The following is a 12,601-nucleotide window of genomic DNA, read 5'->3' on the forward strand; positions in this document are numbered from 1 at the left end:
TAAAGCTATTTAATAAAGCTATGTTAGGATATATAAAGAGCAAAACACCATCAGAATGTTCTTCTTTCTAGTATAAGTATATACAATCAGCTTATTAGCCACAAGCCAAAATATTTAAATAAAAAAAGGTTAGGAACAAAGGTAATATCTAAATTTATTTGAAATGTATGTATATTTTTATATATGTAGTGTAGAGTGTAAATACTATACACTATGGTATATTTACACATATATAAATATATATGAAATATATATAAAAATATATGTATTCTTCTACTCTCTTTTATTAGGGAACAGACACTATTGACACAGGGAACAATCAGCTTCACAGCAATGACTTTCATGGGCACACAATTTTTCTTCCAACGTGTCCTGGGTTCAGCAGTAGCAGTCAGTTTTTCTCCTTCTTAGTAGCTGTTGCAGCACTGTGTTTTTGACTTTCAGCCTGGGAACAAAGCTGATAACACCGATGTTTAGACTGACCAAGGACTTTGTGAGTCTCATGCTCTGCCAGGGAGGAGGAGAAGCTGGGAGGAAGCAGGGACAGGACACCTGACCCAAACTAGCCAAAGAGATATTCCATACCACAGCACGTCATGCCCAGGATGTAGAACTGAGAGTGGCCCGGAAGGGCTGGAACGCTGTGGGGTGGGGGTGAGGTGGGTCGGTGAGCGGTTGTATTCTTTTCCTTGTTATTTCCTTTATCATTATTACTATTGGTGGTAGCAGTAGTGATTTGTGTTATACCTTAGTTATTAAACTGTTCTTATCTCAACCCATGGGAGTTGCATTCTTTTGATTCTCCTCCCCGTCCTTCCAGAAGCGGAGGGAAGAAAGGGGGGGCGGGAAGTGGACTGCGTGGTTCTGATTTACAGCCTGGGCTTAAACCACGACACAAGGAAACTGGTAACTTCCAAGGTAATGCCTGGTCAACAGAACTAATTTCAGAAGTTCTTCATTCTTGATCTCTTTCCTTTGTCTCCACCCATTCTTTTGACAAACTCCCTACATTTTTATATTCTTTCCAAATCCACAAGTTGGTAGCACTGGTAGTTAATAGACTTCCCTTTTAAGCGTTTGGTAAATGTCAGAATCCATCTATTCAAGATAAGTCAAGTGTTTAGATCAAACCATTGTCTCTGTTATTCACAGTAACTACAACATGCTTACACAAGCCAAAATACCTAAAGCTAGAGCTCTTTTTCAAACTTTGCAGGATAACCAACCCCCAGAAACTACCGTATCTTTATATTCAACACATTATCCACCAATTCACCTTCCCAAAAGCAGAAGCTGTGGGCTACTGGGAAGGATTTGAGGTACACTTTACCTGGCATACTCCTCACTCCTGCTGAATCAGATGCTTTCATGAAAAAGACAACACAAGCTTACACACAAAAACTCAAGATAAGCTCTTCACATAGGCTAACTAGATATTGTGGGAAATTACAGGTTTCTTCCCTTTTAAATACAGTATTTAGCAGCAGCATCCAGTTAACCCTTTTGCTACTAGACTGTGTCTCTCCCATATGACTACTACAGTATCCAGTTAAAGCTCCTTGCTGGAGACCAGCGACCTCCTGTGCCCTAATCTCACGATCACCTTCTGCTCTCTGCTTTGCCATCTTGAGAAAGGGTTGTATTGCTGGCAGCTGTTAAAGCACTTTCTCCAAACACTGTATGTCATATAGGTCAAGTACATTTTCCACGTTTTATCTTCACCCCGCCACGTTCTCCGCAGAGCGTTCCAGGTGGTCCTGCAGCCTCTTACAAGCATTTCTGTGCTTATTGCTACTCTCCTACTTGCAAGTCCGTTTACTCTAACCAGATTTTCCTATATTTTCAGGCTGATGAGCCACTTCTGCAGGCAGAGCCAGATATCAAATCTTCACAAGTACAATCACCTATCTCTACTCTTCTCAATCACCCATTGCAACTGGGATGAAATTACAGCCTGTCCAAAGATCCTGTCACAAAAACTTCACTTTTCAAAAATCCACCTTTCTTGGCCATTAAGTATTGCACCCCTCAAACCACATGATTTGAAATGTCTGCTTCTTCACCAGGACAAAAGAATGTCTGATCAAAAATATCATTAGTTTAGGAGAACTGTTGCTGTACTTTTTCCTGGAGTCCAACTGTTGACATACACATACCAAGTCTACCTTTAACTCTTTTTCATGATACTGCCAGTCTGTTCCAGTTCCCTGGAGCTTTTCACATCTCCTTTTCTCTTGCTGTTCTCTTTGGGAGCTCATGAGAATAGTCCCTCTTACCTTCACTTCTACAAATATGTTTTCAAGTTCGAGTTATGATACCAGAAGTGGAACAATAATTTTCAGACTTGCATCTCAACTACTGGCTAGCAAACATAAGACAAGTTCAAGTCACTGCTAATTATGAACTTTGGAGATTATGAAGCATGATCTATGGAATAACCTTCTAGAATCTCTCAATTCATCTCAGTACTTACTGCTTAAGTATTTAAATTTCATTTGTCTGTGTTAATGATCCACAGAGTTGTTAAAAAAAGGAAAAGTAGAGTTTCATCAGATGTTACTAGAATACAGACAGAGCTTCTTATCTTCACAGAACAGACTTCTTCCATGTAAATAAATACAGCCACTGATAGCTATTGTATCAACAGGGTCCCTCTTGAGAACCATCACTACACAGGATGATACTTCAGGCTTGCCAGGAGGTTTAACAAGTGTTTACAGATAGCAAGAGAACAGATCAGTCTCCAGTATGTTGCATGAGCAGGCAAACACTGTTGTGAAGGTCTGAAAAACTAGGAAATCAATCACAATAACTATACAATTAAAGCAGTGGGGATCTTCAACATGCAACTAAGCAGTTGGACTTCAGGCTGATTGTTCCAAAAAGCTTAGACAAGGTATTCCAAAGACACTTGTGATATCAAGATGACTGACATAAAAAAATTATATACTATCAACTGCTATGTAGTTCTACAACAGGAATCTGTATGCACACTTAGTGTGGATCTAAAAGAGTAATTGAATTCTTACGCAGATGACAGAAGAGAAAAAACCCACAAAATCAAAACAAACCAGAAAAATCAACATATTAACAGTAGGAGGAGAATGCATGATACCCTCTACAAGAAACTGATTAAATCTGTAACAGTTGAGAACTGTATTTTGTTTTTCAGCCACTGAAGAGCTGCAGTGTTCTCTGTGCTGAGTAACTAACAGCACATATTGTCAACCTGTGACTTGCACACTGCCCTGGAAAAACAGCCTAGATCAGAAAGCCAATGTCAAATCAAGTAAGACCAAGCAAGTCTGTTCCCAGACTACCCTCTCTTGCCTTTAAGTCTGACCCCAGGACATAGCCCCCAACCCTCTCTTAACCTCAGCAATTAGTCAGATAAACTGGTCTTCCAGTGAGAATGACTGGACAACTTCAATAATAATGCAACTGGCCCCTTCTCTCCCTTCCCCAAATAAACCCTATCTATATCTATATATCTATATCTATCTATATATAAAAGCAAACCATAAGTATTAACTGGGAAATATAAAAAAATACTATCATATCTAAAATGAAAAAGTTTTGTTTTGCTTTGGTTTTTTGTCCTTTTAAATTATAAGCAAGAACTAGAAACAGAACTGGTTGTTTTGTTGTTTGATTTGGTTTTTTTGGTTTTTTTTTTTTCAGATATTAACACAAACAGTTGTGGGTTTAAGAAAAATCAAAGGGTCTTCTACATTTGCCTGTTGTTCTGAAACTTCGTATTCCTACAACACAAATATAATTTTGTCAATTCTGATACCAAATATCAGAAACTATTGTTTCAGGCAAATATAAAAGATTGAGTTTGAGATATTTTTCTTATCATCAGCAAGTGATTTGTTTTAATTTATTTTCAAAATGTATAACCCAACATACTTGAAAATTCCCAAGTATAAATAATTTAATCAGTGTTTATTAAAAATCTACTTAGAAAAGGATCATGCTATATCTTCTTTTGGAAAGCAATTCAAGTATCTGTTGACACAAAATCCTTAAAATAAGCAATAAAGCTCACACTTTAATGTGTATTACAGGATATATTTATGCTGGTCTCCTAATAAAGACATATTTCACAGGTTTATGTTCACAAACTTTGTGGTCTTAATGGCTCATAACAGACTGAAGTTAGTAAGCCACATCATGTCTTCAGGGATCATTTACCATTTTTTCTTGTATATTGAGCTTGAAATTTTAGACTATTTTAAAAAATACTGTTTTGATAATGAAAATAAAAGACAAATTAGACAAGATTTTCAAAGAAAGCTCAAACTGCATGAAAGTACCTATAAAAGGCAAGAGTCTGAAAGATGCTTAATGCCTTATAATATAGCTTCTTAACAGTCTGGTCCTTATCCTCAAAGTCTCTCCAATAGCAAACAAGCTTTCAGAAAATGTATTAAGAAAATACAATCTTCTTAGACATGTGAATTTGAAAATTGGAATTTAAGGGACTGCTGGGGGGGGGAGTGTGGGGTGGAAAGGGTAGCCTCATTGGCCCAACCTAGCTCACCAAATCGTAGTAATACCTCAAAAAACTACTTACACTTGAGGAGCCCATTCACTTCTGACTGGAAAACCTACCCCATTAGCAAACAGATCAGAACACAAGCTTCTTTTCAGAGCTTTGGAGTTCCCCCCAGGACAGTTCTGCACAGATTTAGTAACCTCAATCAGGCCATGGAAGGGTACATGAAGTACCAGAGACAGTATAACATGAAGGGGTCAGGGACAAGAATAAGGTGGCCAGGAATGAGACCTTACCCTTTGGAAGGCAGAAAGCCTGCACAGCAGCTCTACTGTCAGAGACACTGAGAAAGAGGCAGTTTCACTTTCCAGGATGAAATGAATCGGTAGCAACCACTGCCACCAGGGCAAAACCTTGAGCTTTACAGTGGGTGGAAGGGAACTTAGGATGTTACATCTCAGGTGTTATTCAAACCCTGTATTCAAAACCAACAGCAGCAGCAGCAGCTTCAGGGTGGGGGGGAAGAACAACACAGAATCACAGAATAGTTAGGGTTGGAAAAGACCTTAAAATCATCTCGTTCCAACGCCCCTGCCACAGGCAGGGTCACCACACACTACACCACGTCACCCAAGACTCCATCCAGAGTGTCCAGGCCTTGGACACTGCCAGGAATGGAGCATTCACAACTTCCTTGGGCAACCTGTTCCAGTGCCTCGCCACCTTCACAGTAAATCCTTCCTTGCTCCCACCAATACAATTCAACATGCTAGGTAAGGGAACATTTTCTATTATAACAATTCACACAGCAAATAACTTTAAAGAACATAGGAGCTTCCCAAGCCTGAAAAGTAAGGAAGACTGTTCAGTCACTGTTGTGTCTGTCTGTCTAGGGATGTATGCTGGGGGGGGGGGGGGGCAGGAGGGAAGGCAGTGGATAATCAGTATAATATTGTCACACAGACCTCCACGTCCTCCTCCAGATAATTTTAATGAAGGCTTTAACAGATTTCATGTTGAAACATCTTCAATTCCCACCCAGTGTTAGAAGTATACAGAACCTGGCAGAGTACAGTTAATTAATCCTATAATAGTGTATGACAGAGCTGTTTGAGCTCAACAGGTAAGCAAGCACCTACACTTAAGGGGAGAGCTAAATTAAAGCATGCTAATATATTTTTGCTTAAAGACTAATTTCAGATTCCTGTATGTATTGTCCCAGAAAAATTATACTAAGGAGATCTGAAAAATTTATATGGAAGTGGTATGGAAGGTATTTTCTTGTGAAGTGAATTGGTATTGGTTTGAGAAGCAGTTTCAGGGGAAGACAAAAAAAAAGAAGTGACGTACCTTGCCAAGAAAAAAAGAGAACTTAATATACAGCAGCAGAAAGATAAGAGTGACAGGGGGAAAGGCTGGTAAATGAACAAAGCACTGAAGAACTCTGGTTGCTCTCTTCTAAATACAAAATTGAATATTGTTTGTTTTTTGCCTTTTTCAAAAAGCTCCCATATAATTGCCACTTAGAAAAGAGCTGATGAATATGAGTCAAGAACACACCCAAGACACTCAGGAAAACTAGGCACAACACTAAGTAGCAGAAAAACATCTCAAAACTTCACCTCTTATGATGTCATCCCCTACACACAAGGTCTGCGAATCCAGATGGTACTCAAACATTCCTAGCATCGTTCAGAGTATGCAACAAAGAGAATCACACTTTACAAACTGCACCCTGGCGTTTACAAGTCCTGCCAAGATGCCATAAAAATATCCTCCAAATAAAGAGTGTGTTGCATCAGGTTTAGTCTACTTGAGAATTTTACTGTTACTTTGCTTGATGTGCCTGTCCCTCTATACTCCAGTTTGAAAAGATCTCATCTAAGATCCAACAACATGGGGGAGGATGACGACACATAAAACAACAAACTAAAAACCCCAAGAAACCCACATTTTATATACCAACGTCACTCAGCAACTGAATCACTGGACTTGTTCAAATTGGATACAGGAATGAATGTGCATGAACTGGTGTCTTGATAAAATCCTGTTTATACCACCCAGAGAAGGTACCCCACAGATCCTGCTTTGAATTCTTACCATTTCCATCACTTCAGGAAAGTGCATGCTGGAAATGTATTTGGACACAAGATGTCAAGTGACTGATCCAACACACCTTGCACAATCACTTGACATGATATGGGAAGTACAATCCTGATAATGGAAGGACATTGCCAAGGATGAAAAGCATGCTACCTCAATTCAGCAGTAGCCCACAGCCATATAAAAATTAAACATCTTCCTAATGAAAGCAAAGTATCTACAGACGAGCTGTAGGCCTCATTTGCTGACATTTGAATAAAAGCCTTCATTATGCATATTTTGTCCCAAGATTAAGATAAGGCCACAGATTTCCTGAAAAATACCCAAATGCCGATCATGTAAAAGATCCATCCAAGTGTCTACATGTGCTGCCAGTTGCTTCGTGTGAGTGATGTTCCCAGCAGAAGAGATAAACCCCTCAAACAGGAAGCCATGCAACATGCAAGACAAAACAGCAGAACTGTTATACAGAGTCTCTGTATCAATGCCTTGTTTGGGCAAACCACCAACAGAACTGAGAACTCAGTTATAAAGAGAGCAACAATCTCCTGAGCCAAACACCACACCATTCGATTTGAAGTTTTGTAACTACAATTGTTTGTAAAAAAGGATTCATGTTAATGAATGCTAAATATTTTAGGTGTTAAATAAATAGGGTAAGTGTGTACACAACACTTACAAAAAGGCACATAATATCTTAGCTTTCTTTACTCCGAACACCTAAGCAAAGTAAAAACAGCAATAAACACAGATGAAATAGATACACAATATGGATGAATTTGAAGGGAAAATTCCTGCCAGAATAAACCCTGCACAGTAGAAACATGGATTTATTTAATCAAATGTAAAGTAAAACCTGCTCCTTGTTCTCAGTGTGCACACACAGGACATTTCAGTAGTTTCTTGTTTTCTTCTAGAAAACTGCACACAGTCAGAAAAGCAGGTTTATGTAACCAGGTATTAATGCAATTCAACTAATTAGTTAAGAGGAAGTAATTTTTTCAGATCACTTAAAACCAATCTGATCTTGCTTCCCCCCTAAAGGAACTGCATAAGATGATTAACCTTTTGCCTACTAATTTTCATGGTACTCTTAACCAGAACTTTTATAGCTTATATTTTTTGTAGTAGCAGCAACAAACCAACCAACCAACCACACCTGAAATGCAGTTGCCACAAAGTTTCAAAAAGTCCTTGTCATCTCACTGGGAAGCACCTACACCAAGGTTACATAAATCATGAGAAGCTATGAAGCAGGATTTGGTCTCTGTAACAGTTACCCAGTAAGCAAAAAGAAAAGCTCTCTGAAGCTACCCCTCCAATTAAGTGATAAAGAGCTGGTTGGTTTGTTTTGGTTTTTTTTTGGTTTGGGTTTTTTTTTTTTTTTTTTTTTTTTTGCTGTTGTTTTAAGCAGAACTATAAGGAAAACAGCAGACAAAATTTGATACTTTGCATTTGCTACTTCAGAGCCCAAAATCTTTTAAATCACTTAATTGTTTCAAGATAACCCAATTCAGAAAAACATAGGAAGAGAAGGACAGTGAAATACCTAATATAAGGTACAAAATATATAGAAAATTACTTTGATATTACAGATATTTTTTTTTTGATACACAGATATTGTTTGGCAAGTGGAAGAAATAGAAATGACATTGCAGATATTTAGATAGAAAATCTACCAGTGCAAATGAGAACAAGACTTTCAGGAAGTATTCATATTACAAACTCAAATAAGTTTATCCTAAAATGATCCAACTATGAGCAAAGAAAAACATTTCTCATTAGAGACTTTCAACAACTGCATATCTGTAATGCTGACACACATTGATATGTTGGGATTGTTTTCAGGGCTTTTTAGAAGAGACTTAGTTCCCACTTGAGTTCTTTGTGACAAGTCTGATGAGTTTTGGCTTTTTCTCAGCTTCTCAATAAAAAAGGAGACTATTTACATTAAATCCTTAACACAGCTAATATAGTCATTCTCACTTTTTATATACTTAATATGTTGTATTTCAAAATTAAAACTGTTCTCTTTTCTTTCCGCACAGGAAGTTTGACTATTCTCCATGCAGCCCCTCATACACAACTGAAATCACAGCAGCCCCTCAATGTCTGTACTCCAAAAATACTTCAAGAGTTACAGTAGTTTCACAGGCTGAATAGCTATGAATCAGAAATTATATTGACAAAGTGAGCCAAGCTCTTTGTCATGTGCTTTGCTCAACAACAATGAACAGCACTGTGTGTGACCAGCGAACCTGCAGCAGGAATTTGCACAGGGCTTGTACAGGAACAAGTCTCTCTTGTCCTGTGCCTGTTGGCTTTCTGGTACCTGCAATGGGAGCCAGCTGGGAAGTCTTGGTCCCTCCAGAAAGGACACCCGTGTACCTCCACTGCCTGACCCAGGCTGACCTATCACTCTCACCTCAAAGATTTCACAACATGGCAATACTATCATAGCAAAGGGGTTTGAAACTTCATGACAAGCCAGATATAGATAAGCCACACCAAAGAAAGCTGGACACTACCTAAAAATAAGAGAGTCGATTCAGGGTATACTAGGGCACGTGTGAGAAGCCTTTCTTGTATGTTCAGCTAGCCACAGGAACGTAAAATACAGATTAGAGTCAGAAAGCAGGAATGGACTATTGAATTTAACACTTTAAAGAGCCAGCACAGAGTCTGTAATTTAAGGGCTAACGATATGCTGATTATAATGTTCCGGGCAAAAAAAACCAAAAAAAACCAAACAAACAAACAAACAGAAAAAACCAAAACCAAAAAAAAAAAAAAGAAACCAAAACAAACAAAAAAACCAACCAAACAAAAAAAATAAACTGCATCCATAGTAAAGCAGAGCTCTAACTCCATGCCACGAACACAACTGACAAAAAACAAATAAACAGAAACCTACAAACGCTATTTTCACGCGATTTATAAAAGGCGATCAGCATTCGTATTTCCCCAGGTCTATTCTACGGCTTTCCGAGCCTTAACTCCCGGGAATCATCAGCCAGCCGGTTCAAACAGTACCACCGTGAGCAACACCCCGTGCAGCCGCTGCGCCGGGGCCAGCAGACCCTCTGGTGGTCGCCTCGCCGCCCGCAGCGCTCCGCTGGGCCCCCGCCCCCCAGGTCTCCCTCGCCGGTGAGGTAGACGGTGGCGTCCCCACCCCTTGACCCTGTCGCGCGGCCAAGGGCGAGTGGGGGACAAGGCAGCTCACCTCTCCTTGGAGTAGAGCTCCCGCTCCAGCCGCCGCTTGCGGATGAAAGCCATGGAGCCGCCCGGCCGAGGTACCGCCGCCACAGTAGGCCAGGCCAGGCCGAGCCAGGCCGGGCCGGGCCTCGCCTCGCCTCAGGGAGGCGGGGAGATCGGGCGGCCCGCGACCGCAGGCAGACAGCCGGTCTGGCGGGCCCTGCCGGGGACGCCCGCCCCGTTTATACGAGGCGGGGGAAGGTGGCAGAAGCTGCTGAGGAAGGGAAACCAGTCGGCACCGAGGGCTCTGCGCCCTCGCCCGGGCTGTGGCGTCTCTGCGGCCCTTCGGGGCCTTCGGGAGAGGTCGGGGCCTTCGGGAGAGGCCAGGGCCGGGCCGGGGCTGCCGAGGTGCCTCAGCGAGTCTTGGCGGGGGGACCCACCTCCCACGGGAACGCAGCTGCCCAGCCACCCTCCCTCCATCCGTCCCTTTCCTTAAGGCTTCTGCCGGTTTATTTTTACTGTGGCTGGCACGGAGATGCCAGCCGTGTCCGCGGCTCATGGGGGCTGAGTATGGAAATGCGGCCCTCCTGGGGGCTCGGAGAGTAATGCCCGGGCCGAGAGTCGGTCTCGTGTGCTCACGGGTGGAAGCGCACTCTTCGCTGCATCGCGGAAGACTCAATTTATTGCTTTTATTGCGTTTGAATAAAACTTGTAAATATATAATGCCATTGCAGTGAGATTCCCTCAGCCCATAATGTGTGTGACAGAGGTGAAGTTCTGCCAGGTGATTAAAACCTCTGTGGGAGGCTGAAGTAAAATCCATTAGTTTTGTATCGCTGCCTTTGTATTTGAACAATTTATAATGCGTTTACTGGTTGTATTTTCTTGTGAGGTAGAAAAATACTGCTGTTTGCATTTTTAGAAGTAAAAAAAAAATATTCACAGAGAAGGTGTGATTTTTCACATAGGAATAAAAAGAAATATGGGCTTGTAGGCCTCAAGTGATTGCCTAATCTAATCTCTGTGCTAAGGCTGAGTTGACTGTGTGTTGATCGGTGTAACTCTGAACACTTGAATTTGTGGATCCATAAACGTGAATTTGAGAAGTGTTGTATGTACTGACAAGAGTTTTGCTTTTGCTGATTGTCTTCCAGGGACCTCTTAGAAGTAGTTCACAGAATCTAAGGAGGCGAGAGATCAGTTTGGAAAACAGTGATATCATCCTCAAGAGCTATTTGTCTAGTTGATTTGTAAAAGCACTGATTTGAAAGAAATCTGCAACACTTGCATGCAGCTTGTACAAATGTCTAACAGCATTTATGAATATGTACGTGTCCAGTATCCAACCTAAATTTTGTTTGCTGTGTTCCTTGTTGTCATACTCTCAGTGGAAATTGACCCTATTTGTTAAGTTGTTCACATATGTTTTAATAAATGTGTGTGTAAATATATATATATTTATTTAGACAATTATTTATATGCGCAGATGTGCACATCGTCTTCTAAACTAAGCAATTCTGTTCACTTTCCTCATAGACTGCACCGTAATAAATGATTTATTCTAACAGCTTTACTCTGGCTTCTTTTCAGTATGACTTTTGTTTTATCTCAAGGCCCCTTATAGTAGTCCATAATTACTGCACCAACTAGAGTGCAGTAGTTATGTCCCATGTATTGCACATGAGAGGAACATCTATAAATACATCCCAGAAATAACTTGCTTTTCTTCCTATGACAGAAACTCCTTCTCAGAACTTTTTTTAACATACTGCCACCTAGTTCTCCACAATTTATGTCGTATGTGTAAGTTCTCAGGTATAATATTTTTGCCTTAGCCTTGATGATTTCATCCCAAGTTTAGACATTTATCCAAGTTATGAAACTGGTTTTGAAATCTGATTATGTCTTCTAGCTCCCAGGTTGGTGAAAACCAGATATTTTTTTTTATATATACATATATCAATATTCTGTTGCCTCTTACAGATGATTAATTGAAATAGTGAATAGAACTGAAATGACTAACAGAAGCTTATGGGTTCTCACTGCAAATGAACTCCAGGTTTGATTTCTGCAAGCAACATGCTATTGTTAGTAGTTTAATGAAAACTACGTTTCCATGCTTTTTGTTTTAACGGAATTGTCATGAGACAGTGTGTAAGTTATACTAAACTCAAGATCTATGATACTTATCGTTTCTCTTTTTCTGCTGAATCACTAAAATTGATTGTAAAAAAGGGAATTAGCCTAGTGTGAGAGCATCTGTTCTGGGCAAACTTACACTATCTTCTTCATCATGGAATTTCTTCTAGAATATCCATCGAGATAAAAATTAATCTGTAGCTTTGGATCTGCTTTCCTTAGACACAATTTGTCCTTTCCTAGTCTCCTTGAACCCATATGAGTCCTTTAGCAACTCAGAGATAATTTTTACCATATTATTAAGTAAATTTCTTCAGGGCCTATTAATCTGAATACATACAATTTAAATAGCTTTTAACTCATTCCTTCTGTAAATTCTGTGGTAAGATAAATTTAACTAAGTATTTAGGCACTTCTAATCTATTTCCAGAACATTTTCATGTTGACCTTTATGCCCTTTTTTACCTATCACTGATTTTGTACTGTAGGCTTTATGATTTTATTCTTTTATGCATATTCTTTTGTTACTTTTCAGTTATGTCCCCTTATTGTGACTCTTTTTTGCAAATCCTTGAAGAGCTCTTAACGTGATGTTAGCACAGTCTACTTACGCTTCCCATACTTCCTTTTGTTCACATCTATATAGCTTGGTATTGTACATTT

General features: G+C 39.9%; 1 protein-coding gene across 4 annotated transcripts in view; it reads right to left on the reverse strand.

Moving 5' to 3' along the window:
- Nucleotides 1–11,325, reverse strand: part of NSMAF (neutral sphingomyelinase activation associated factor) — a 40,096-nt gene extending 28,771 nt beyond the window's left edge. Inside the window, exon 1 of one of the 4 annotated variants that reach the window (XR_013956323.1) lies at nucleotides 9,828–11,325. Coding sequence is in view for 3 of the 4 variants with exons in the window: in XM_080611964.1 (XP_080468090.1) it covers nucleotides 9,828–9,880 (53 nt within the window). In the remaining variant the exon portion in view is untranslated. The remainder of the gene's footprint in view (nucleotides 1–9,827) is intronic. The other 3 variants (XM_080611964.1, XM_080611962.1, XM_080611963.1) reach the window with 3 other exon arrangements.
- Nucleotides 11,326–12,601: the final 1,276 nt, after the last annotated feature.

The sequence above is a fragment of the Psittacula echo genome, assembly GCF_963264785.1.
Source record: "Psittacula echo genome assembly, chromosome: 2".
Taxonomy (NCBI): Eukaryota; Metazoa; Chordata; class Aves; order Psittaciformes; family Psittacidae; genus Psittacula; species Psittacula echo.